Here is a 26,962-nt window from a genome sequence, read left to right as displayed (position 1 = left end):
ACAGCAAGGAGTACAGACGATAAGTAATATGCAATTCTTTATTAAAAACAGGTTTTATTCAAAACTTGGCATTAGTATAGCACACCTCGTCACTAACAAGAAAAGTCAAAAGTAGCACAGTAAAATAATGTGCATGACCAGTCCTTATTCAATATTGCACTTGCCCTGGCTGGATTGTCAGTAGGGGACGTGGTTCCAATCTCCTGCCACCCCAAATTTCACAACTGCTCAATTATCTCTTTCCCCAACAGGGGGCGCCACTCCACCACCGAGTCCAAGCCAACAGACTAATAACACTAAGCCTTCCCCAGAGTCAATTGAGTGGAGAAAGAAACGTTTCAATCTGCAACACAGCAGGACCTCCACTCTCGATCTAAAATAGGATATTGCACATGACACAGGTTTCCTGATAAAAATAAAAACAAAGGATCAGTGCACTTCAAGACATTTCAATTCATCTGCTAATTTATACAGCAAATTAAAATAGTATAGTAAAACCAGAGAGGTCACTATTAATAGAATTGCTAATTAAAATTAATCACAAAACACACACACATTATTATATATATATATATATATATATATATATATATATATATATATATATATATATAAAAACCATATAGCAATACACATATCTAGACCTATATATAAATACAGTATAATCTAGTAGCAGATATAACCTAGCAGCATATACAACCTTAGCAGTATTATGTAGTTCAGCAACAGATACAGTCTAGCAGCATTATATAGTTTTAGCAGCATTGTCTAGTGTAGCAGCCAAGTATAATCTAAGAGCATTTGTAGCAGTAAAATACAGCCCGGCATCAATTTAATTCTGGCTGTAATGTAAGGCAGGGAACAGGGAAAAGACTCCGCTGATAAGTTATAATAAAAAATAACAATAGCTCAATGAGAAGGTGCGTGACTCTACTGCAGTTTAAGCAAAAGGCACCACAACAAAACACTTAGCTGGTGGATAACGACCCACAACTCCCAGTCCAGCGTCTTGGGCAGCTCTCTCTCTCTCAAAGTGCTCATGCTTTTAACTTCTCTCCAATCAACGCCGCTCCGCTGGGGGTCTTCTGATCCTCAGGTTCCGATTTCTCTTTAGTCTCGTTCCCAGTACACCAAGCGTCCCGTACAGCTGCCAACAACACCCCATATTCCTCACATCCTGGTCCCCTGCCGCTACCTACAACGCTCCGATCTCCTTGCTTTTTTTGGTCTTGTATCTGTTTTGTTCTTTTTCTCTATCCCCGCGTTCTGCTTCTCCTTATCTTGTTTCTGCCTATCTTTCTTTTCTTTTCGTTCCGTTCCGCCTTGTTCTAACTTCATTTTCTCACTTTGTTTTCTGACCTCGTTTTCTAAACTGCGTATCCCAAATTAATAATAATAATAATAATAATAATAATAATAATAATAATAATAATTATTATTATTATTATTATTATTATTATTATTATTATTATTATTATTTTCTTTCTCCTTGTTTTCCGTTCTACATTCTCCCTTATTTTATAGTGCACAGCTGATTAAATTATTGTCCAAACCTGTGATTGCCCAAAAGGTGATTTCAAGCGGTAGACCCGGTGGCGTTGCCATAGGAACAGTAACAGCGTGTGTACAAAAACGTAAAAGCAAAACAAATCAATACATCAGTAACGTGCTTAAACGAAATAAATCATTCCAACAACACATCGTGAGGAAAAAAGGAAAAATAAATAAAAAAAATTCTACAAATCACAACAGTATAATTCAATAAATCACATACACCTTTGTCACCCGTGACATATATGGCTATGGTTGTACACAATATCATCATCTCACAGTCTGCTTTTCTGCAGTTCCCGTACCAAAGCTGACCACGCTCTGTCCGCACCGACCATGACGTCTGCAGCAGACTCTGGCTGCAATCTGGCCGGTGAAGAAGTACAGTTGCCGTGGTACCAACTGCCGGTAGCTATGCGCTTCCGTACAGAAAAGGAAAAGATGGAAGCAAAGACACTCAACTCCTCCTTTACTCCCGACACTCTGAGCCCAAAGAGTTATGGGATATAGAGAGCTCGGAAGAAATTTTTCTATTAAGAGTGGTGTCAAATTTAGCCGATTTTCGCTATGTTAAAACATGCATCAAACTTTTGAAGTAAACTTCACTTTTACACAAGGCCTAATGCGGCAACTTTGGCAGATTATGACATAGGTAATTAGTGTGAAATTTGCTATTTTATGAGCAAAGTCCCATTTTGTGGTGCATGCGTTGAAATACAGAGTAAGAGCACAGCCCGATATTCTACTGTGGGACAGCATTCAGAAGGATAAAGTTGAAGAGATTTTGGAAGCTGTATCAATATATATATATATATATATATATATATATATATATATATATATATATATATATATATATATATACACACACACACACACACACACACACACACACACACACACACACACACACAGTACTGTGCAAAAGTTTTAGGCAGGTGTGAAAAAATGCTGTAAAGTAAGAATGCTTTCAAAAATAGACATGTTAATAGATTATATTTATCAATTAACAAAATGCAAAGTGAGTGAACAGAAGAAAAATCTACATCAAATCAATATTTGGTGTGACCACCCTTTGCCTTCAAAACAGCATCAATTCTTCTAGGTACACTTGCACACAGCTTTTGAAGGAACTCGGCAGGTAGGTTGGCCCAAACATCTTGGAGAACTAACCACAGTTCTTCTGTGGATTTAGATAGCCTCAGTTGCTTCTCTCTCTTCATGTAATCCCAGACAGACTCGATGATGTTGAGATCAGGGCTCTGTGGGGGCCATACCATCACTTCCAGGAATCCTTGTTCTTCTTTACTCTGAAGATAGTTCTTAATGACTTTCGCTGTATGTTTGGGGTCGTTGTCATGCTGCAGAATAAATTTGGGGCCAATCAGATGCCTCCCTGATGTTATTGCATGATGGATAAGTATCTGCCTGTACTTCTCAGCATTGAGGAGACCATTAATTCTGACCAAATCCCCAACTCCATTTGCAGAAATGCAACCCCAAACTTGCAAGGAACCTCCACCATGCGTCACTGTTGCCTGCAGACACTCATTCGTGTACCGCTCTCCAGCCCTTCAGGGAACAAACTGCCTTCTGCTACAGCCAAATATTTCAAATTTTGACTCATCAGTCCAGAGCAACTGCTGCCATTTTTCTGCACCCCAGTTCTTGTGTTTACGTGCATAGCTGAGTCGCTTGGCCTTGTTTCCATGTCGGAGGTATGGCTTTTTGGCTGCAAGTCTCCCATGAAGGCCACTTCTGACCAGACTTTTCCAGACAGTAGATGGGTGTACTAGGGTCCCACTGTTTTCTGCCAATTCTGAGCTGATGGCATTGCTGGACATCTTCCGATTGCAAAGGGAAGTAAGCATGATGTGTCTTTCATCTGCTGCAGTAAGTTTCCTTGGCCGACCACTGCGTCTACGGTCCTCAACGTTGCCCGTTTCTTTGTGCTTCCTCAAAAGAGGTTGGACAGCACATCTAGAAACCCCTGTCTGCCTTGAAATTTCTACCTTGGAGAGACCTTGCTGATGCAGTATAACTACATTGTGTCTTGTTGCTGTGCTCAGTCTTGCCATGGTATATGACTTTTGACAATAAACTGTCTTCAGCAACCTCACCTTGTTAGCTGAGTTTGACTGTTCCTCACCCAGTTTTATTCCTCCTACACAGCTGTTTCTGTTTCAGTTAATGATTGTGTTTCAACCTACTTATTGAATTGATGATGATTAGCACCAGTTTGGTATAATTGCTTAATCATACACCTGACTATATGCCTACAAAATCCCTGACTTTGTGCAAGTGTACCTAGAAGAATTGATGCTGTTTTGAAGGGTGGTCACACCAAATATGGATTTGATGTAGATTTTTCTTCTGTTCACTCACTATGCATTTAGTTAATTGATAACTGTAATCTATTAACATGTCTATTTTTGAAAGCATTCTTACTTTATAGCATTTTTTCACACCTGCCTAAAACTTTTGCACAGTACTGTATATATATATATATATATATATATATATATATATATATATATATATATATATATATATATATATATATAGATAGATAGTAGCAATTCACTTGCTCCATGAAGTGGGTGTAAGTTTCACCCACCTGTCCCTTTAATTAGGGTCAGTAGCCTGGCCAGGTTAAAACTAATTTTCCCATAGTTCCTTTCTATCGCCCTCTGTTCATCCTCTCCCCCCATTGGCTCATTCAGGTATCCACTTCTCCAATCTCAGAGCTCCTTGGAAGCCAGTACCGGTATTAAAGCTGACTGGCTAGGCTGGGGACTCCATTTTCTCTTGAGGAATCCATTTACAAATAATAGCATATTACTTAATTAACAGAGTAACTTTAACTATTTAAGATTAATACTGTTGCATCCATTTACTCTTTTCATAATCTTGTACTTTGTCTAAACCTTTCTTTTTTGTTTACACTGTTACTTGTTTAAGTTTAGTTGCTGTTTAAGGTCTGTTTAGGGTTTGTTTTTTGTTAGTGTGTTCAGTCTCCATTTTGTTCCAAACAGCTGTTCACCACTCAGCCTGGAACTACTAAACAGACTGTCAATTTCTATGATCGCTATTTTTTCATCAACCTTCATCCATCATCATCAGTACAAGATTCTATTCGGGACTTCATTATTTGTTGGTGAGAGTATTCCTTTTCTGTTTGCTGTTTTTTTCTACTTTACTTTGATACTTTGGATCCTGTAATTTTGGTTTTGTTCTTTTGTTACTTTGGATTTCATTTGCATTGCTTCACTGGACTTGTTAGGCCTAAATTTCATTTATCATCCATTGCCATCAAGACTGTCTTTTGGAATTGTTTTCCCTGTATAATTATTCGTTCACCTTTGTCTCTTTTGCCTGTCTGTTCTGGTTTTGTATTGGTGTGGTGTTTGTGTGTGTGGGTTTATTGGAAGCCCACTGGACACCGCATTCATTTCGCTTTAGTGTTAGTTTGTTTGGATGTTTGTTTAATTAACTACTTTCTTACTCGCCTGTACCTTTCACTAACTGTTCTCTGCAATAAGTTGTTGGCATTATATTAAATTTATTACTTTATAGTTTACAACAATAAACCGTTTATTCGTGAAATTGACACCTCTGACGTCCCTGCTTTTGCTGTCTGTCACTCTTGCTGACCTAGTTAGTTATAAATATTGGGCCAGTAGTATCTCCTTAGGGAGGACAGTACAATTGCTTCTCAGTTGTGCAGAGTGATCATTATATATATATATATATATATATATATATATATATATATATATATATATATATATATGTGGTGCTTTATTCATTAAGCTGGCTCTTTGAGATATTGTGTTTACTTTTCTTTTTAAACAGCTGAAGAAGGGCTTTTGCCTGAAACAGTGCCTCAGAGTTTCATGCATTTAAATGATGATTTTTTTTTTCCCCACTTATCTACACACCATACTCCACACTGTTAAGGGAAAAAAACTATTTTATTGAGAAAAATTATATATTAAATACAAAACTGAAAGATCATAATTGGATAACTCTCCACCCCCCTGAGTTAATACTTGGTGGAAGCAGCTTTGGCAGCAGTTACAGGTGTGAGTCCGCTACCAACTTTGCACACCTAGATTTGGCAATAGTTGACCATTCTTCTTTACAAAACTGTTCAAGCTCTGTCAAGTTCCTTGGGGAGTGTTGATGAACAGCAATCTTCAAGTCATGCCACAAATTTTCGATCGGATTTAGGTCTGGGGTCTGACTGGACCACTCAAGGACATTTACCTTTTTGTTCCTTAGCCACTCCAGTGTAGCTTTGGCTGTGTTCTTTGGGTCATTTTCATGCTGAAAGGTGAACTTCCATCCCAGTTTCAGCTTTCTTGCAGAGGGCAGCAGGTTTTCCTCAAGGACTTCTCTGTACTTTGCTCCATTCATTTTCCCTTCTATCCTGACAAGTGCCCCAGTCCCTGCTGATGAGAAACATCCCCATAACATGATGCTGCCAACACCATGCTTCACAGTAGGGATGCTGTTCTTTGGGTTATGCACTGTGTTGTGTTTGCGCCAAACATAACGCTTTGCATTTAGGCCAGAAAGTTCAATTTTAGTTTCGTCAGATCACAAAACTTTTTGCCACATGGCTACAGAATCTCCTGTGTTTTTTTGCATACTTCAAATGGAATTCAAGGTGCACTTTCTTGAGTAATGGCTTCCTTCTTGCCACCCTACCATACAGGCCAGATTTGTAGAGTGCTAAGGATATTGTTGCCATTGGCCTCTTGGTAGCCTCTCTGATCAGTCTTCTTCTTGCTCAGTCGTCCAGTTTGGAGGGACGGCCTGATCTAGGCAGGGTCTTGGTGATGCCATACACCTTCCACTTCTTAATAATCATCTTGACCGTGCTCCAAGGGATATTCAAGGCCTTTGATATTTTTTTATACCCATCCCCTGATCTGTGGCTTTCAACAACATAGTCACAGAGTTCTTTTGAAAGCGCCTTGGTGTTCATGGTTGAGTCTTTGCTTTGAAATGCACTACCCAGCAAAGGGAACCTACAGGAACTGCTACATTTATCCTGAACTCACGTGAATCACTACAATTTAACACCGGTGGAAACCACTTAACTTGGTGTGTGATTTTGAAGGCGATTGGTTACACCTGAGCTAATTTAGGATTGCTATTACAAGGGGGGTGGACACTTATCCAACCAAGCTGTTACGGTTTTTATTTTTAATTAATTTTCTACAAATTTCTAGAATATTTTTTACTTGGAAGTTGTGGGGTAGGATGTGTAGATAAATGAAAAATAAAAAAAAAACTATTTTAATGCTTTAATGCATTTTAATTCCAGGCTGTAAGGCAACAAAAGATGAAAATTTTGAAAGGGGATGTAGACTTTCTATAGCCACTGTGTGTGTGTGTGTGTGTGTGTGTGTGTGTGTGTGTGTGTATATATATATATATATATATATATATATATATATATATATATATATATATATATATATATATATATATATATATATATATATATATATTAGTTCAAAGAGCCAGCTGCCCAACATTTCGATATGTTGTACATATTTTTCTCAAGGGAGCCTGTGTTTGAATCGAAACATTGGAGGTATTTATAGGTTTTGGAAGGCATGACAACTACTTGTTGTTATTTATATTCAAATCCATGATTTATTCTTACATGATGTAATGGTGTTCTATACATTGTGCCATCATTTATACTTATATCTTTAAATCTGTATTAATTCTAATTAATATTATTTTATATAAACTTATATTTATATTATTGTGCAATGCTGGCTCTGAGGATCAGCCTTTATTTGGCTTCACCAGCTTATCAGGATACACAACCTTTGAATGTATTTTGTTTATTTTTTATTTAAATGTTATATTTATTGATGTTAATTAGATCACTATTTTCTGTTGAGTCCCGCTAGCATAATCATGTTCAGAGTATTTATTCATTTACTTTCTTTTATTCTTCTATATGTTGCATTGTCTACATCATTTATGTCATGTCCTTGACTGGTGAAGTGCTGTACTGTTGGTTCATTATTTTTTTTTATTTCTTATTAATGAAAGGTGTTTGAGTTATTTTATATGTTCCAGTCTCCAACATATTTTATTTCATCATATTTTTCACAGGCTATTCCATAAACAACGTTGCTGTTTTTATAATTGCACCTGTTCGTAATTGTCTGTGTGATTTGTACCTGCACTGCACTCACCTGTATCTACTCACCACTCTGCCACACGTAGTGTCAGAGTGGGATGGAATATGCAGCACTGTTGGTGCTGCTGGAGCAGCTGGACAGCAGACGGGAGTCTGAGGAGAGATGGAGAGAGGAGCGTAACATGACTCTGATTGACAGAGTTGAGCTGGCGATACCCCCCGCAGCAGCAGCACCCGTTATGGTGCCCCCAAAAACAAGGACACATAAAATGACGGTGGAGGATGACCCAGAAGCATACCTGGTGGCATTTGAGTGGCTAGCTACCAGTTCTGGGCAAGCCAATTGGCACCCTGCCTGATTGGTGATACACAGGCAGCATACCAGGCAATGGCTGATGACGACGCCACTCAATATGGCCTGGTAAAGCTGGCAGAGCTCTGCCCTTTATAAATTGGTGTGACAGAGAGGGCGAGGCTACTGGGCCATCAAGGGCAGATGTTACTCCCGGCCCTCTCAATATACCGGACATGTGGCACTCAAGCGCGGACATGGTGTGAGGCCAAAATAACGACCCCTCACTAGTGCACACTTGGGGACAGGTCCGGTCTGTTGGAAATACTAGCGCTGGGGCGCTAGTATTTCCACATTTTTTTTATCAAAATGGAAAGAGATAGGAGACGACAAAATAATAATTTAAGAAACGTAGAAGCGCCTTTTCTTTTTTTAGGAGGTTACACGTCATTTTCCTTCAGCAAATCTATTGTGCACTATAGGCGCCAATGCACATATAATGACCGTAACAACTTAATAAAATTGGCTTGAGAGGGTCCAGAGTTGATCCAAAACATGTAAAAATTGTATGTTAGAGAATTTTTATGAACTTTGACTGCTGTGTATTATTAATTTCCACCAAATTACAGGCACAATTTTTTATGAAAATTTGCAGAAAATGTAATAATAAAGTAAATGGTCAGAAAGGGGATGGGGGGTTGAGGTTGGGCTTTGGGGGGCAGCACCATTGTCCTTGTGGGCCGCATTTGGCCCATGGGCTGCACTTTGGGAACCCCTGTTCTAGATAGATTGGGAGCGTCAAGGCTTATTTCCACTTTAGATCTGATGACGGGATACTGGCAGATCCTGTTAACTCGTAATTCTAGAGAGAAAATCGCATTTTTAACACCAGAGGGGATGTTTCATTTCACAACCATGCCGTTTGGGCTACATGGTGTGTCTGCTGCCTTTCAGAGACTGATGGACTAGGTTTTACGCCCACATCATGAATATGCAGCAGCGTATATCGACGATGTGGTTATTTACAGCTCCACCTGGCGCGAGCATTTGGATAGGATCACAGCCGTCCTTCAGTCTCTAAGAGCATCCCAACTGACAGCTAACTTGCGAAAATGTACATTTGCCAAGAAAGAGACACAATATTTGGGATTTATAATGGGGAATGGCAGGGTGAAACCCATTGTCACCAAGGTCCAGGCCTTGGTGGATGCGGCAATCCTTAAGACCAAGGCTCAGGTGAGGTTTCTACTGGGGTTAGCTGGTTATTACTGCCTCTTTATCCCCGAGTATGCCACAGTGGTCAATCCCTTAGTTGACCTCACCAGAAAGAGCGCACCAAATTCCATTAAGTGGTCAGAAGAATGTCAGGAGGGTTTTTAAATTGTTAAGCAGAGACTTTGCCAGGCCCCCAACCTAATCACACCAGACTTCACTAAATTCATCCTCCACACAGATGCATCGGATGTCGGCATAGGTGCAGTCTTGTCCCAAATGATAAATGGAGTAGAACATCCCATCCTTCACATTAGCAAAAAAAAATGCTCCCTCGGGAGCGCAACAACTCCATTGTCGAAAAAGAGAGTTTGGCCATCAAATGGGCTACTCACTCCTTGAGATGCTACCTGCCAGGGCACTCATTTGATCTTGTCACTGACCACGCCCCACTAAAGGGGTTAAGCACAAACTGTGTCTGTGTCTTTGTGTTTTGTGTGGGTGATAAAACTGGACTTTTGATTGCTGGTCAAACCCGTGGGATTATACAAACTCAAGTGATACACGCCGCTGTATCGCTTCCATCATTTATTATTTACAGGTATTCGACATAAAGCTCTGGACTTTGAAAACCATTTCAAAAAACACCTTTGCGTCTGTTCATAATTGTCTGAGTGATTTGTACCTGCACTGCACTCATCTGTATCTACTCACCACTTTGCCACAGGGGCTTACTGCGTGCAAAACATATTACCGCAGTTTAATGAATGAGGCCCCAGGTGTCTTAAGGAGATAGATGTTGTGTCTGAAGAAACGTTTAAAAAAAAAAAATAATAATAAACTATATTGAAAATATATTGAAGGTAATCTATGTTTTTATTTACTCAATTCTAATAGTTTAATAACAAACACGGTACAGTCCTGATCTGTGTGTGATGCATGGTATATACAAATCAATGTAAAATGTCTTTGATACAATACCTCCCTTCCGAACTTACAGTAAATCAACGCCCCCCCCCCCCATTGTTTCTGCCTACATCCACCCCTCCGTCCCCTGAATCCCTTGGCCAGACTGGCGAGGGTCACTGAGGGTACAAAGCTGCACCAAGGTCCACTCATTGAAGCAATCTGTTGCAGTCTCCTGCAGTCCCTGCATGTGCCAGCTCCCACGCATCACCCAGAAGCGATCACAACAGGCCGCCTAGCACTACCTCTCTGCACTGTGCACGCAGGAGCTCAGAGCCCTGCAGGGCTGGTGTTGCTGCTAGCAAGCCTTATCTATAACAATGTCGCAGACACAGTGTTCTGTCTGCATGTGCCAGGCTGCAGTGTGAGAGGTGGGGCCATCACCGGGGGTGCCCACGGCAGCCTGCTGGGTGGTGTCCCTAGCTGGTGGTATTGACGTCCGGGTGATGTTGGGTCTGGACAGCGCCCCACCCCCAGTATGGGACCAGTTTTTAGTTTTTCACAGTGGAGTACCACCCTTGGTGGAAGTATCTGGTAAACCACTTCTCCTACGCGGTCCAAGACCCGGCAAGATCCTATACTGGCTCTGTCTTGTTCTCCCGCGCAAAATTGCCGACCCTTCACTTGAGTATCAATGTGCCTTTTCTGGCAAATGACCCCAGCCTGCAGCTGGTCACTGGCAAAGCGACTGGAATTATCCAGGCCGCTTACAATTGCCTGCCATATTCTGTGCTGGTTGCCTCTCCCAGGTCGCCCTGTGACCGGTCAAATAACAGGTCAGCTGTGGGGCTCCCGAGGGGAGCATCCAGTAAAAGCGCTCCACTTGGAGTGCAGGATGTGCCCTATAGTCTGGGGATCGCAGGTTCGAGTCCAAGCTATGACATAGCCGACTATAACCGGGGGTTCCCAGGGGGTGGTGCACAATTGGCCGAGCACTGCCCGGGTAGGGAGGGCTTAGGTCGGCAGGGGAATCCACGGCTCACCGCGCATCAGCGACCCCTGTGGCTGATAGGGCGCCTGTGGTTCTGCAGTGGAGCCGCCAGATCTGTGTTGTCCTCCGGCACTATAGGTCTGGTGGCCTCCTATAGGTCTGGTGGCCTCGCTGTGGATCTGCAGTGCGAAAAATGATGGATTGGCAGGAGCACGTTTCGGAGGACGCCTGCTCCAGCCTCCGTTCCCCCGAGTCGGCGGGGGGGTTGCGAGCGGTGAGCTGAGGATACAGATAATAACTGGGCACAAACAGGGTCTAAATAAAAGAGAGATGACTAAATAAAAAAAAATAAAATAAAATAAAAAAAACAGCTCAGCTGGGGTCCAGAGCTCCTGACCAAGCATCGGTAGAGCAGGGGTGCAGTTAGTGGAGTCTTACACAGTGGAGAGGCAGTAGCAGTTTTAGGCACATGCAATCCGTGCAATTGCCCATAAACAGAAAAAAACACAGTGTGTAGTTTAAAGCTGTGAGCAAGTTTGTCAGTATGTGCCATGTTATCATGTAACCCATGATTTAAGATAAAAATGGTAAGCCATTTAAAATTGAACTAATTTCAACACACTGAAAATAAAGTTTGCTTGCGCGTACTGTCAGTGCTGCAAACTTCATGGGAATAAACATGTAGGTGTCTCACACGTAGGACTGCGTGTTTGAATGAACCTTGAAACAAACTAAAATGAATGTATTTCTAACCAATGTATCGTCTTCGCCTCTTGTGATGCTTGACTATATCTACAAGGAACCTGTATCCTAACCTCAGTATTATTGACTTGCGTCTGTTTTGACTGTCTTTCACAGTAGTGTCAGGGGAGACCTTTTCATGCCTGAACATGAAAACTATTCACTTTCTACAATGTCGCAGAATGTTTGGACTAGGGCAGAGATCGATCATGTGCCAGATTTGCCAAAAACTGGTTTATTCAGCTACAGAAGCACAACAGGTTATTTTGTAACTGTCTCTGTGAGTGTTTTTTTTTGCTATTGCTGTAGTTAAGTGCAATACAAATAATCATTGTTGCTCTGTTTGAAAGTCATGGTATTGTAGCGTAGTATTACTGGTAAGAATATCTTATAGGGACCCCAGAATCGAGCTTTGCATGGGGCCAACCCAGGACAAATGCCACCACAGTGGTGCAGCAGGCCAGCAGAACCAAAGGCAGTTGGACGTCCCAACCTCGCCTCTACCACGGTCTCCGCCTCTTGATCAGGGATGGCATAGGTGTATGGCCACTTGGTAAAGTAATCCATGGCCACCAGGATGTAGTGGCTCACCTGATCTGAGCGAGGAAAGGGCCCCAGAATATCAATTTGTGCCTCACAACGCACCCAGGCATGCGTAAGATATGTCACCCTAGCATGGGTTATTGCTTCAGTACTTCCAGAAGCACATGTTCATATCACAAAATGATTACCAAAAAGATGGTTAAATATATAGATTTAATAAATTCTTCATTTTATTTTCTTTATGGGTTTTCTTTGACTTTAATGAAGATAGCATTTAAGTTCTTAGGAATACTCAAGGAGTTACTTTGAACAAAAACATGCAAAACTTACATAGAATCCAATAAATGAGAAATACAACAATACAACACAAGATTTTTCACCCCACCTCTCTCCAGAAGTTTTATTTCAATGCTTTAAAAACAGTATGAACATGTTTATTATAAAAGTGCTTATTCTTATAAATAACTTAAGGCTCTTCCTGTATTGTAACATTGTACAGTGGGGCTGCTTTACTGTTACAGAAACTACAACAGATTTCCAGAACATGTGGTAGATTGAACTAAGTAACATGTGCAAGATGAACTTGTACACAGTGTGTATTGTGTTTGACATATGCCTGCCTTACACTGTGAATGTATTGTATAGAATGACAAGGCATATCCACTCCTAAAATACACAAGCATTTCTCAGGCTAGGTATTTTTGCACTCCAGTTACCAAAATGAAACACAATTTAAGTCCAGGTCCTTTAAGAGTATATTACAAGAAGACAGAAAATACATACAAAAAAACCAAAAAAAACCCAGCTTTTTTTATATAAATAACTTCAAAAGTAATGATATGTACATAATTTTACAACATAATTTACTGTACACCACAATGGTTCTTTACTACTTCTCCATTATTGAATATTCACACAAATATACACTCCATGTGGTTTACTCTCAGGAAAAACACTACATGAAGTTCCACATATAACTTACTTAAATAAAAAACACAGTTTGCTATTATTGATATGTACATTTACTGTACATATTCCAGTTTTCCAAAAATGAGGATAGCAACACTACCATTTTCAAGATGATGTCTGTTGCCATACTGCTTGCAATCTTGCTGGACACATTTTTAAGTTATGCATTTGGTGAGAATTGGATCTGTTACCTTTTTAGTTTATTCTGTGGTGTGGCAGGCTTCTTGGAATTACAAATATTTCATTTACTGAATGGATAACATTTAGTGTACACTGAGTGTGAGGGATGGGCTTATTAAAAGAGTTTGCCTATTTTTGAAGAGGGGATGAATATACTGGGTTTTGCATTGTTTTAAATTCTACTTAAATTACATTATTGAACAAGCTGCTGGTGGCCAAACAGTGTGTCAGAATCTTGGTCAGACATTTTTCCTTTACATCCATGTAGAGCCTAGTTGTGCAAATTATGAATCACCCTAATATATATCAATACATTTTGTGAAACAAATGCTTAATTAAGGTTAAATGGACAAGAAATGCAATTCAGCAATATTTTCTTAAATTTAATTGACTTATTTGTCAATTTGTTTGTAAAAGGTATTGTATTATTATGTAGCCTACAGGAAATGTGACATCTCCCACTTAAACAGTTCCATAAATCAAACTCTTCTAAAGAACTAGAAACTCACCTTGACTTTTACAACTTTTCTAACTTCAAATCATTGCTACCTCCTAGATATTATTGCAGATACACCCACTCATACATATAAGCCCACTAAAAGCTCTGCTTCAGTGCAGTTACAATGTTAACAGTCAGTAAACTGAACTTAACAGTGGCAGGTCTGAATACTGCCGATCAGATAATATACATTTGTGTACCAAGGTTATGGAAATCAAACATCCAATTGTGTATGTGGGTCTCTTGTGCATTTCTGTCTGCAAAAATACTGTATTTATTTAGATCAGCCATTATTTATATCAATTCAATAGTCCCCACTAAACAATGAGCATTGAGATATTTAGCATTGAATAACGGTTTCATATTCAGTGGTCCTGTGTGATTTTTTTTAAAACCTGATCTCATTTTAGAATGTACCTTGCATTCATTCTAATACAATGAGGGAATGACCAGGCAAGTTGCATCATGTGCCAAAGCAGATGCCGAGCTTGATCTAAGGAAAGATATTCTAAGATACTGGATTTTAAATAAACATACTTTCTTTTCCACACATTGTGTTTGTTACATAACCCGAATCCTCAATGAAGGTTCAGTGTGCTCTGGTTATTTCATTCATTTGGACAACTGTAAACAACTCTCTCTACCCCTACAGTATGGCGTATCCTCTACATGTCTTTATATAACCAATAATCTAACATATAGGACGGAATACTGTAATTACTTACAATATATTTTATGTTTGATTATAGATGACAGGGTATATTCAATTTAAATGCTGCCGTCCTGTAACTCCCTGTTGTTTTGAACTGTAATATGGTTTATATTCATAACCTTGGTAATACATTTAAAACTATCTCAGTGCCAGTATTTACATTTTAATATGTATTCAAAATAGAAACCTGCAACTCTGTCCAATTAAAAAATATTCAGAAACGGGAAGCTGACCTGCGGGGCTGTTCTGATTTACGTTCAGGCTATAGTAAAGATGATCATGCAAAGCTAATTTCTCATTTCATCTAAACCAAACTGAAGTGGCCTTGCACCTTTTAAAGATGGGGAACTGTAGTATGTTATGTTCTAATTTGTAAAGAAGATTTCTGAGTAAATATATTGATGCTCCTGACTAACAAGTAAGGGATACTATTTTCAAAATGAATTAAAAAGGGACTTCAAAAAAAAAAAAATAATAATAATTATACACATCGACAGTTTCCTACACATTTCTTGGTGCTATGACTAGACATAAGGTTGCAATAAGTATTTAAGATAAAACAGGACTATGGACTAGAGGAGTTAAAAGCCCAGAAGTCTTGTTCAGATTGATAAATACATAAAAATACATACAGGAGAGGAACAAAAGAGAAAAAAACACCTGTCAGGTGTAGCACAAACTTTTGCGTAAATGGCCTGTCTCTAGCTCACATGAATGATTTGCTTGTTGTAAAAATGTATTCTGCAATATAAAAGATGCATTTCCCTGCAAGTACATTTCTGTCACCATGGGTAAGATCTGACATTGTAGGTCTTGTATTCCCCCCCCCCCCCCCCCAACAACTTAAAAACTTTGCAGAATTGTCACTTTTAACGTGTTCTAGATCACCTTGCAAAGTTTACAAGAAATACATTAAATTACCTTTGCTGTGTCCCATATTGTTCATATTGCAGGGTTATATATTTAAACACATTGCAATTCTTTTGAAAATTTTATTCAGATGCCATGGGTCATAAATCTGAGGAGCATTTACCAAGTGAATGTTGAAATAAGGAATTTCTGTTTTTTTTTTTGTTTTTGTTTTTTTACCAATGATGTGTGAATAAAAAAAAAATATAAACTATTGGGAACATGTTGGAAAAAAAAAGGTGAAAATCACAGGAGACAGAAAAGGTAATGTAAACACTGCAGGGGGTTCTGAAACACTTTCATGAAGGTGTACTTCTAATAAAGATTGGATCCCTTGTTTTCATCTGATATGCCGTGGAATCCAGTGACGTTCAGTAGTGTTCTTGTAGAAAACATATTGTCTGTATCACAGTGTCTAGAGACCAAGTTCTTATTTGAGTTGAAAATCAGTCTGGTTGTCAATGGGGCAACTGAGTGCTATTTCTTACCCAGTGCAGTCCTTGTCTGGTGTACTGAACTAGATGGGTCATACTACTGTGCAGCGTCAGCGGTCTCATCAATGTATTAAGGTCATTAAAGAACTCTGGAAGACAAAAAAGGAAGGATTAATAACCTGCTTTGCATAATCAATTACATGCAAATGTGTACCTAATTTAAAGTAATACCAATAAAGTCTGGTTTCTACCACCACATTTTTTATTTTTTAATTTTTTTAAATTAGATTTAAACTCGATCTTACCCATAAATGGAGCCAAATAATGTAATTGAAGTATCTTTAAATGTAAGTGTGACTGTGATAAAATAGGTAAAACCTGATTTTACCCGATTCCCCACATATACTTCAATTATACAATAATGTAATTGTTTCTGACTGAATTCAAACACATGTTCTTACCACTTATAAGCATAGCAACCCTAATTACAGGTCCCATAATTTTCCACACACGCCAACAACTCATGATGCATTTTAGTGTTTTCAAACAAACCTGTAAGTGGTAATTCAATAAAGCACTGCTGTATTGGATAAATCCACCAAGAATTTATTTATTTATTCATTTTAAATTGTAATGTGCCCAGTCGTTTTTTCCCATCACCATAGCAACTCCCCACACAGGTCAGGTGAACAGAGACTTCGCACAGCCAGGACACAAACCTGCACTGTATGACTCACCCTGAGTTTTGTATTTAATAAATGTTGTACCTACGTAATATCCTACTGTGTGTCATGTATCGTTCTCGATTACTGTTTCAGCTTAGATCACTATGTAACATGCTGCAGGTGTTTTCCTTTGGCTAACCAGTTGATTGAAGCGACTGACCTGTTTAGTACATGGATTCTGTTGCTGCTTGCAGTTAGAAGGAAGAAATCAAAAGTGTTTGGTAAGTAAATCTGAATGCTTGTTTGGTAAATCAATTTGAATGCTTGTTTGCTGATGTAACTTCATCAGCTGGTTGAAGTTATTAATTCTCTAAAGTGTTCAGAGCTGTGGTAGATTGAAGTGAATTTTGATAGCGTTTAAACTGGACCAGCTCTAGATGTGCAGGACAATATAAATTGGCAAACAGTGGCTTAGAACGCCAGCCGTTCTAAGCACCAGCCAGTAAAAGGGCCACACGTCCAAGGGCAGTCTGAGCTGTGGCAGTCTAAGGGCCACATGTCCAAAGGCAGTCTGAGCTGTGGCAGTCCCACTCTGACATCTAACATCTGGATCCCCCGGACACAGTGTGCTCACACTTTCTCTTCTCCTTGAATGAACACTGGTAAGTACCTGCTGCAGATACCATTACTAACTCCTTCTCCCCCTACGCTGCCTGCTACAAGTTTGAAAGTCTCCTTTTTCAATTGTTGTTCTCTGACAAACTCTGCATCTCAGTAAACTCATAACTGATGCCCATCTTGATCTTCCCTGTCTAGCTGAAACTTGGCACTCTGTAAACGACATGCACTCGCTGCATCTAGCCACCCCAAATGGCTATTCCCTCTTTGACAAACCTCGCCTCACTGGCCAAGGTTGGGACACTGCTGTTATTGCAAATTCTGCGCTCGCTTCTTCATTTCTTTTTTTGCCAGTCTTTTTTTCATTTTCCATCAAGCTCCCCTCTCCCACGTCCCTCACCCTTGCTGTTATCTACCATCCACAAAAGAATAACTCGCGCAGGATCTGCTCATCACCAAGGTCTTGACCGCTCCAATCTCTCCGTCTCAGATATCTCTTTGTGATGCAGAGAGAAGTAATCTGAGATGCAAGTCTGCCTCCTGACCAGGAAGGATGTTTGGCAAGATTAGTGTTATACCGTCTCCGAGATGACAGAACTCTGTGTTCCGCCGAAACTGGAAGTCGGACAGCTTGCGGAGGATACATGGCTGCAGTGCTGCTAAACAAATCCCTTCTGATCAACTGGGGACCGTGCACTGGGTTGATTACGGGGTGGAGTTGCGTGAGCATTGACCTTATGTTGCTGACTGATGACGCGTCGGAGTGCTCTGTGTTTGTTTAGTTTTCGTTGCAGTGGACTGACATGGGAGCTGCAGCTATACAGCACAGCACAGCACTACACAACCCAGCACAGCACCACACCATAACCTGGTGTTGAGAGCACAGCTTTTTGTGCATGAAGGTGGCACAGCTGTGCCGGATTAATTATTGTATTTTTGTTTGGAGACTGTTGTCTTTCTTTCCCACTCTCTTTTTGACCATTTCTTAATCACTGCTAATATTAATCTTCCTGCTCCTTCCTCTGCTACTGATACTGTTATTTCCTTCTTTCTCGCTTTCCATACTCTTTAAACCTGATATCTGTTATTAGTTGTTGTTTCATTGCTACTTTTTTTCTTGAATCCACAATGTTTTAAAATTCTTTTTACATCCTAGCCTTGTAGTTAATGTATTATGCATTATATTTCAAAATATTTAATGTATTATGCATTTTTCACTGTATTTAATGTATTATGCATTGTTTTATTTATTTTTTTTACTGTATCTTGGAAAGCTCTTTGTGATGGTGGTCCACTATGAAAGCCGCTATATAAAACAAAGATTGCTTGATTGATTCATTCATTCCTATTCCAGCCAAAATGTCACCTGAGCTGATTCTGAAAAGACTTAGAACGTGCATGCTTCTGCTTTAATCGGCTGGTCTGAAATCCTGAACTTTTGTTGTGTAAAGTAAAAAAATAGATTCCCAGTGGTTCTCCTAGGCAAAGCCCTACCCCTTGTACTACAGGTTGAGTGATGCGGGCATGGTGAGAATCCTGCTTGTGCAGAGTTGTGGATCTTGGTGCTCTCACAGGGTTAGACAGAAAAATCATCAGGGGAAGCTCCAAGGTTCAGTAGCTTGGAAACATTTTTTTCTTAGGTTCTTCAGTCATTCTGATGAGTGGGTAGGTTGCAGTGGTGAGGTGATATCTGAAATGGGTGTTTCAAATTGGGTAATAATTGGGGGCAGAATAATTGTTAAAAAATGGATAAATACATTTAATTCAAGCCCTGTTATGTCTATCCTGAATGTTGTTAGACCTACCTTTGTTTTCTTTGGCTAAGTTGTCAGAAATCTCCCAGTACTCGTAGCTGTACAGGACACTGTTGGTGATGTTGACGTGATTTGCTGCCATCTGGTGGATGCGCTGGGGAATGGTGATGAGCAAGGAGGAAGGCATAGGTACAGTGGTGCTGCCGCAGTTGCTGCCCTGGGACCCCACAGAGCTAACAGGGGATGGGCTGGGGGACATCGGTGAGGATGTGCCAGTGCTCCTACGGCACACAGAATAAACCGGTCACCTTCTTACACACAGCGATAGCATCGTACAGGTGGTTTGAAGTCAATTTGGGACCAAACCACAATGGTGGTATAAGTCACTAGGTATACAAACACATAGAAATCCAACAAAATCTTATAAGATAGTAAAAAATGAAAATCTAAACACAAGACAATGGTGTAACCCATGTTAACTGAGATTCTGTTATGTTATCAACCAAAAATGTCCTATATGTTTTTTATGTAAAAAAATAAATAAATAAAGCTGTTCATCTGTTTATTTACAAATCTCATAAAAATACTTTTGTTTACAATTTTTTTGTAGGATGAAGCATGCAAAAGAAGTGCAGTAACAACAGTAGTGAACCACCTTCAACATCCCTCCCCTGTAGTTCCTTACTCTGATTGACACTAGCTCAATGCAAAAAGGTTCAATTTCATCTCAAAGACAATTCCACTCACTTTCCACTGCCACTCCATGGGCATGGTACATTGACAGCTTTGGCCGAGCTCTGTGAGGGAGAAAGTGAAAAAAAGAAAAACGATGAAGCATAAAAAAGTCCAGCTATCTCACGTTTAAAATCATTTTTACTGAATTAGAAAACAATTTTTCTGCAAATTCTTTTAGCATATTTATTATGAACATAGAAACTCTGAGAAAGGATAAATAGGTATGGTAATCCCCATCCTATTGGGGCACTGTGGGCCCTATTCACAAAGCTGTAACTCTGGAGTTAATTGAACACTGTTCTAAGAAGGTCTAAGACACTCAAACTACCACTCAAAAGAAGCTGACCAGTTAATAGAGTTACCATGACCTTGTAAAGACAACTTTTCTGTAAAGTTACTTTTTGATGAAGGAGTTAAATAAACTTTGATAATCATGATTATTTGTTTTGCAAATATAATTCCTGATTTAGGGGTAGGTGTACTAAAGTGTTGTGGCTGTTGCAATGATCATAAACCAGTTGCAAACAAGTCGGAAGTCTAGGGTGAAATGTACTAGTGCAATGCTGTTGGAGACTTTTTAGCAATGTTTTGCGGCAGCAGTTTCTTTGCAGTTCAGTTGCATGTAATTATGGACGTTCCTGTATAAATTCGCAAAAATTAGAGTTCTCATATATTACATTGAGATGTAAAGCGGCCGGCAATTGCGACCCTTTACAATTACATCACTTTGTTAAGAACTTTTGAAAGCACGCTTTAAACAATTGTTGCTGACATTTCCCAGTCCGCTTTTTCTCGTGCGTTGCCAATTGTGCTCAATGCATTTTTGAGGCGAACACCCAAATACCTATTTTTCCCTAAAAGCAGGGTGTACTTACAAGCCTTGAAAACAAATTTCTAAGACATTTCTGGTTTCCCCCAATGTGCTGGGAGCAATAGACTGCACACATGTGCCGCCAACCCCTCCAGCTCATTGTGAGCATCTGTTTAGGAATAGGAAACACACCTATTCTATTAATGTGCAGGTGGTTTGTAATTGTGCACAACTTAGCACTGCACCACTGACTAACTTCAATAAAAACTGACAGTATACATTTGGCTTATAGGCTACTCATGATAATACAAATTAGTGGCATAATGTAAAATTTGTTGCTGGCCACTTGAAATTTGTATTGATGAGAACTGACTGCACTCCTGTAAGTATCATAACTTATCAGTGAGGCACCATGATCTACTTTGTGTTAACTGTCTAAGCTACTAAGTAGGCCAAGTTAAAAATAATAATAATAATAATAATAATAATAATAATAATAATAATAATAATAATAATAATAATAATAATAATAATACATGCTAAAATGTGTACAATGCAGCAGCAAGACTTGTTTTGTTTTACTGGTATCCTACAGGCTTAAGTAAAAAGAAAGTGTGCTAGGCATTCATTTGATTTTACTACTGTACTGTATATACCTACTATACAGATTTATATTTTGACATAATGTAGTGTGTAGCGTACCCCACACACATTAGTGTTATTTCAGTGGAATGATTTATACATTTAAAATACAAATCTATGCGTGTGATTTTATTGTATTTTTTAAAACCGGATGTCGGACAGATATGTCCAATTTAGTGAAGGGCTACTGTATGATTATGAATATGAAGCTTTTTGATAGAAACACATTTTTTATTTGGCAGTGAAGGTGGGGCCCCCACTATAGAATCTAATGGGATTAAACTGCCTTTCATTATTTATTAGAAAAAAATGCCGCACGACTCGCAATGCTGGCGATCCTGCGAAGATGACGCAACAAATATTTTAAACACAGTAGTATATTTTGACTCTTTTCATTAACATATTTTCTCTTAGCACATATGACAATATGTATGCGAACTGTCGCAATAAATATGCAAATTGCGGTATGTTTGCGCTGTGACTGGTCCATGACAGTACATCTACCCCCGAATCTGTAAATTATAAAAAGCTTCCCAAACATTTTGTTAGCTAGCAGTGGCACACAGCCACCACTAGGTGGTAATAGAAGCCTTCATTTATAATTATCATAGTACAGTTCATCTGAATGGCATTGGATCTGTTTACCCTATGTTTGCTAGCAGTGGCAATGAAAATATGTCACCATTTTCCAAAGGTAGAGAGGGAAATATTCATACAGATGTTGCAACTACTTGTGGGGTACATTAGGATCAAAATGGGATGATGTTTTAAAAAGAAAGCCTCTACTACCTTAAAGTAGTCAAGGAGTGCTTTGGAATACTTTATAGCAGGGTCCTTCTTCAGTCTGAACATTCTCCAGTACAGAAGTGCCAAGCAACGGAAACTGAAAAAACACAGAGTTCTCTTGAACAGCAATGCATTTATAAACAGTGTATTAATATTGAAAACAATGTATGTGTATCATTGACATGGTGATTTATAATTTGAACCATCCAAATTTAAAATACTCAACAATAAAACACTTTCTCAAGTCAAATAACATAATACAAGTTTCATTCAAAAACAATGTCAATATTACATTAAGTTTACCTGCAGCTGGTGAATTAAATGTTTAGTTTGTTTGTTTTATTTATTTATGCATTTTTTTTAGCTAAAACATAGTAGGAACTTGTTATGATAATTACATTTTTTCAGTTTTTTTCTTTGTTTAGTTTTGTTTATGCTTAATGTTTATGATATAAACTGGCTGATTGATCTCTGACTGATTCATTACTGCACCTTTAAGCAGTCTTGACAGGTCTTTAGTCATGAGCAGAACAGTATAAGGGAGAGTAATAACCAAGGGGTTAAAACTTTTACCCCTACTAATACAGGATATACCGACTTTTCCAGTACAAACACAAAATGTACATACCCTATTGTATTTTGCTATCATTCACTTCCTGTCCTGAAAGTCTGATTGCAGCTGGACCATTGGACAGAAATTGAGAGATAGCGCAGGAAGTGACTACGTGCCCAGCAACAGCAGTCACTTTTAATTCTGTAGAGTTGTATTGGAAAGATCAATATATACTTCAGTTGCTTTGGTATTATTGACTTTTAGACTTTGAAATTATGGACATTGTTCTAGTATCTAGATCTATAAAGATGTAGGATATAAAGGTTATCTGCTGATCTGCTTGTCTTGAACCAATATATGTAACACAAAACAACATGGTCAGATTGCGTTTGGAAACTTAAAAATGTTCAAAACAAAATGTTTTAGCAACACAGGGAACAAGAATAGCATATTATTTATTAGTATATAGGGAAGGCATGGAGTTCCAGGAAAAGGTCAGCTCCTTCCCCTCCTGGAAGTCTTGCTGGGTAGCAATTGATTTACTCACCACAACACAGCAAGCTGTTTGTCTTCCTGACTGGCACGTGGACCTGAGTGGCTCTTCAGCCTCATAGCGTATCTGTCAAAGCAAGAGAATAGCATTTCAGCAAATCATGCAACCACAAACTGTGCTTTCACAGAACATGGATCCCTTAAATATTCCAATGGCTCTGTTGCTAGAAGAGGTTCATAACAAAAAAATATAAGACCATAACTACAATGTCCAAGTCCCTTATTGTTTTGATGTTGATGTCTTTGTTTTTCAGACTATAATACAGGTAAATTCTATTGAAAAAAAAAGAACAAAAATGTTTTTCTTTTGCAAATGCAGGTCTTTAACATAGTTTCACATACAACAAATACAAAAATAATTAGATAAAGTACACTTTGCTGCACATAAACACCTGGGGTTGCAAATGTAAAACTACATATAAATGAATATGAACATGAAACTACTAATTCCAGTAACAGTATTTCAAATATTTCAAACAATATCTGAGATAAATTCTAATTCAATTCTACATAATTCCGGGTCTAATGCAATTATGTTTTTTTGGCTACTATTAGACACTGAAAAAAAAGGAATAAAGAAATCAATAGAACTATATGGTGTGGCAAAAGTTGAGGGAATCTAAGACCACTATGTCACAGTTTTTAAAAGACAGGTGATTGTAATAAAAGTAGTCAATATGGACAAAAAACTGTATACATCTACCTTCTCTACAACTTTCCTGTAACTGTAATTTCTATCAACACAAATATAATGCACTTTTAAAAAAGAGACAAGGTGACATAGCTTTTTTTTTTCTAAGCCAACTGTACAACAAATAAAGGGAGAGCTCAGCTCTAAACCCACTGCTTTCCAATAACAGATTTGATACCGATATGTGAGGGTGTTGTTAGTTCAGAAGATGTCATGCTTGCCTGTGGGCCTTAAGGGCATGTTTCAGCTCAGAATCTGAACAAACTCCACTCACCTACACTCTAAGAAGGCAAGGTGGCACAGTGGTTTATAATGCACTGGCATTTGGCTTAGGTCACAAGTAAACGAGTTTGGACATAATTGGTTGAGGTTCTAAGGAAATGGCACCAATTTGCCATTAACTATCCTTACAAGTACTGTTTTGTTGCTATGTCTGCTCTACCCAAGTACTGCTGTCACTCAGAAACACATAAGTACAAAAACTATTCAGTGCAAAGTAGTACCCAGTAGTATCAGAAGACTGCATCATACATCAAGGTGTAGTTCCTAAAGATTTAAAATAAACTGCCCAACCCTTTAGCTTTCAACCATTTCCACCATTAATCAATTGAAAAGTCTATGAATGTGCAAGACTATAGTCTATGTTGGTCTGCATATATGTTTTCATTGCTATTTTCAGTATGAACGCTCAACACATGCAGTGCTATCATATTTTAATACCCACAGGGCAACCCGAAGTGTCACAATAGTAAGTGACAAGGTACCAAGAAGCAACAGTAACTTTAAACTGTATAAAGGTGTATTTTTACCATCTATATATCCAAATGAAAGTATAAAAAAAAAACTGTTAAAGAACCAAAAGATATTCAGCACAAGAAATAATGTTGCAAGTGCGAATAAGAAATATGAAAATTAAACTTGTTTTTCACTCATTTGAGCTGTTGTGAAGAAGTAGAAGAGCAGCATATGCAGCGTGACAACAGGAACTGGCTTGGCCAGTCAAAGTAATGCCTCCTTCCACTGATGTCCGCCTACCTGATTAGCTCCACAGTTTCAGAGTACATGGTGTATGGTGATTTTGCTTCAACCGGGCCTTCTTCCATTGCCTTCCCACACTCAATGAACGACAGTGCCGCATCAATGTAATTCACTGCCTTTCCAAACTTGTCACACTGTTCAAGAAAACATTGCATTGATAGTCAATGTACTCATTCTGCTCTAAAAGAATTGTAGCAATTGCTCAAAGTACAGTTTTTACAATGTGCTGTTATATATAAAAGTTTTATTTCATACTGGTGTTGAAATAGTGAAGAACTAAAGTACTGAAAATAAATGCGCCCTGACTTTGTGTGCAGGCCTAACTCTCATATAAATTATTTTGCATCACAGGGGGAAAAAATGAATTACAGAATTTTGTTCTTTATATACACCCTGGGGCATTGTGTATCCCACCAACAACCAACCAAAGCAGGCAGGCATTTATATCTCAATTAAAACCTTTTCTTACACCTACTTCATAATGAATAGTGCTTATAGTATAAACAAATACTTTGACTCACCATTGCATCAGCTTTATGCTTCATCCTTTTAGCCTCCTGCATGTAATAATCTGCACTGTGTGCTCTAATGAATAAAGGCAGATAAATGAAACCAACAAAAACATATATATATATATATACATATATACAATATTGGCACCCTACACTAAATATGTTTTAGTGAACATTAGCCACTAATTAATGTGAGACCAAAATATACAATTTCTGGTAGTTTAAAAAGCAATCTTTATAAAAAAAAAAACAAAACCAAATCACTACGGTACATCTTGATTATTGCTCTGATTGTGAACTATAGTTGAATCTACATCAGTGAGAGGCATGTGTAAAATAACAGGAACAAACCGAAGTCATAAATCAGCAAAAAACGATGATACATCAAGGGCAAGAGCTAAACTTAGATATTATAATGAGATTCGTATTGTAGAGATCTTGACATAAGCAGGCACGTGCATCACACAGGGTGAGGCAATCCACACACAGGCGGAGGGCCGATTCCGCTATATAAACGGGCCAGCTCTATTGCAAGGAGCGTATATCGGGCTCATGTCTTTGTGTGTGATTACGTCACCTACCAGCCCTGCTGCTGCCTTCCCTGTGCACTCCACAGTATATTTGCATACAAAAGTACTTTGAAACAAACAGTCTTTATGAAATTACCGCAGCAGGGATGAAACTAAGTCTACGAAGTCACAAAAATCTATGAAAAGTCAAGAGATGAAAAACCAATGATACACAGAGTTCAATAACCATAAAAAAAGGTCATTATTTCAAACATTTGAATTCACGTTTGAGAAGAGCACTCGTAAAACAAACTACAACAAAGGAAATAGCTATAGAACAGTATCAAAGAAATGTGGAATACCAAAATCCACAATCAGAGCAATAACCAAGAAGTACCACAGAACAAATACAACTGAAACGCTTAAGGAAGTGGACGTCCAAAGAAAGGTATGAGAATCACCTGAGCAGCTAAAAAAATAAAAAAATAAATTAAAAGCCAAGGACTAAAGAAAGATTTAGAAGCAGTTAGAACACAGTTATGTACATGCAGACCTCACTGCGAACCACTTTTTTTAGTGAACTCTATGGAGCTCAAGAAGCTGCCCTGCCATAACTTAAAAAACAAAACAAAACATATATACATTATAAAATAGATGCATAGACAGGAAACTTAACATGGTACAATTGTGCACACAATGCCTGAAGGGAATATAGACAACATGTGTACAGCAATTGTGTAGACAGGCTACTATTCAATACATGTTTAAGTATTTTCTAACTCTAAGCTTCAATAGGCAGGACCGCAAATGTCAAACTTAAAAGCCTTTTGTTTTTTTTTTCACACTTACACATCATCAAAATGCAACAGATGTCTCCCGGAATCCCTCTGCCACTGGGGCACAGTCCATGGCTCACGTTTGCTTTGTTGGCTACTGCCGAGGTGGATGTTCTCCAAAACCACATGGTGCATTTTCTGCACACAAA

The 26,962-nt window shown here is 38.7% G+C and overlaps 1 protein-coding gene across 1 annotated transcript in view; it reads right to left on the bottom strand.

Annotated features, from left to right (window-relative positions):
- Nucleotides 1-15,907: 15,907 nt before the first annotated feature.
- Nucleotides 15,908-26,962, bottom strand: part of LOC121321056 (AF4/FMR2 family member 3-like) — a 50,768-nt gene continuing 39,713 nt past the window's right edge. Inside the window, exons 7-14 of the mRNA XM_041259968.1 lie at nucleotides 26,827-26,951; nucleotides 25,478-25,541; nucleotides 24,954-25,090; nucleotides 23,223-23,294; nucleotides 22,126-22,219; nucleotides 19,896-19,945; nucleotides 19,200-19,429; nucleotides 15,908-16,260 (exon numbers count right to left, since the gene is read on the bottom strand). Coding sequence (XP_041115902.1) covers nucleotides 16,136-16,260; nucleotides 19,200-19,429; nucleotides 19,896-19,945; nucleotides 22,126-22,219; nucleotides 23,223-23,294; nucleotides 24,954-25,090; nucleotides 25,478-25,541; nucleotides 26,827-26,951 — 897 coding nt within the window. The 3' untranslated portion in view covers nucleotides 15,908-16,135. The remainder of the gene's footprint in view (nucleotides 16,261-19,199; nucleotides 19,430-19,895; nucleotides 19,946-22,125; nucleotides 22,220-23,222; nucleotides 23,295-24,953; nucleotides 25,091-25,477; nucleotides 25,542-26,826; nucleotides 26,952-26,962) is intronic.

This window comes from Polyodon spathula, chromosome 9, assembly GCF_017654505.1.
Source record: "Polyodon spathula isolate WHYD16114869_AA chromosome 9, ASM1765450v1, whole genome shotgun sequence".
NCBI classification, from domain to species: Eukaryota; Metazoa; Chordata; class Actinopteri; order Acipenseriformes; family Polyodontidae; genus Polyodon; species Polyodon spathula.
Note: the sequence above shows the minus strand (reverse complement) of the source record. Positions and strands in the feature narration are given on the sequence as shown.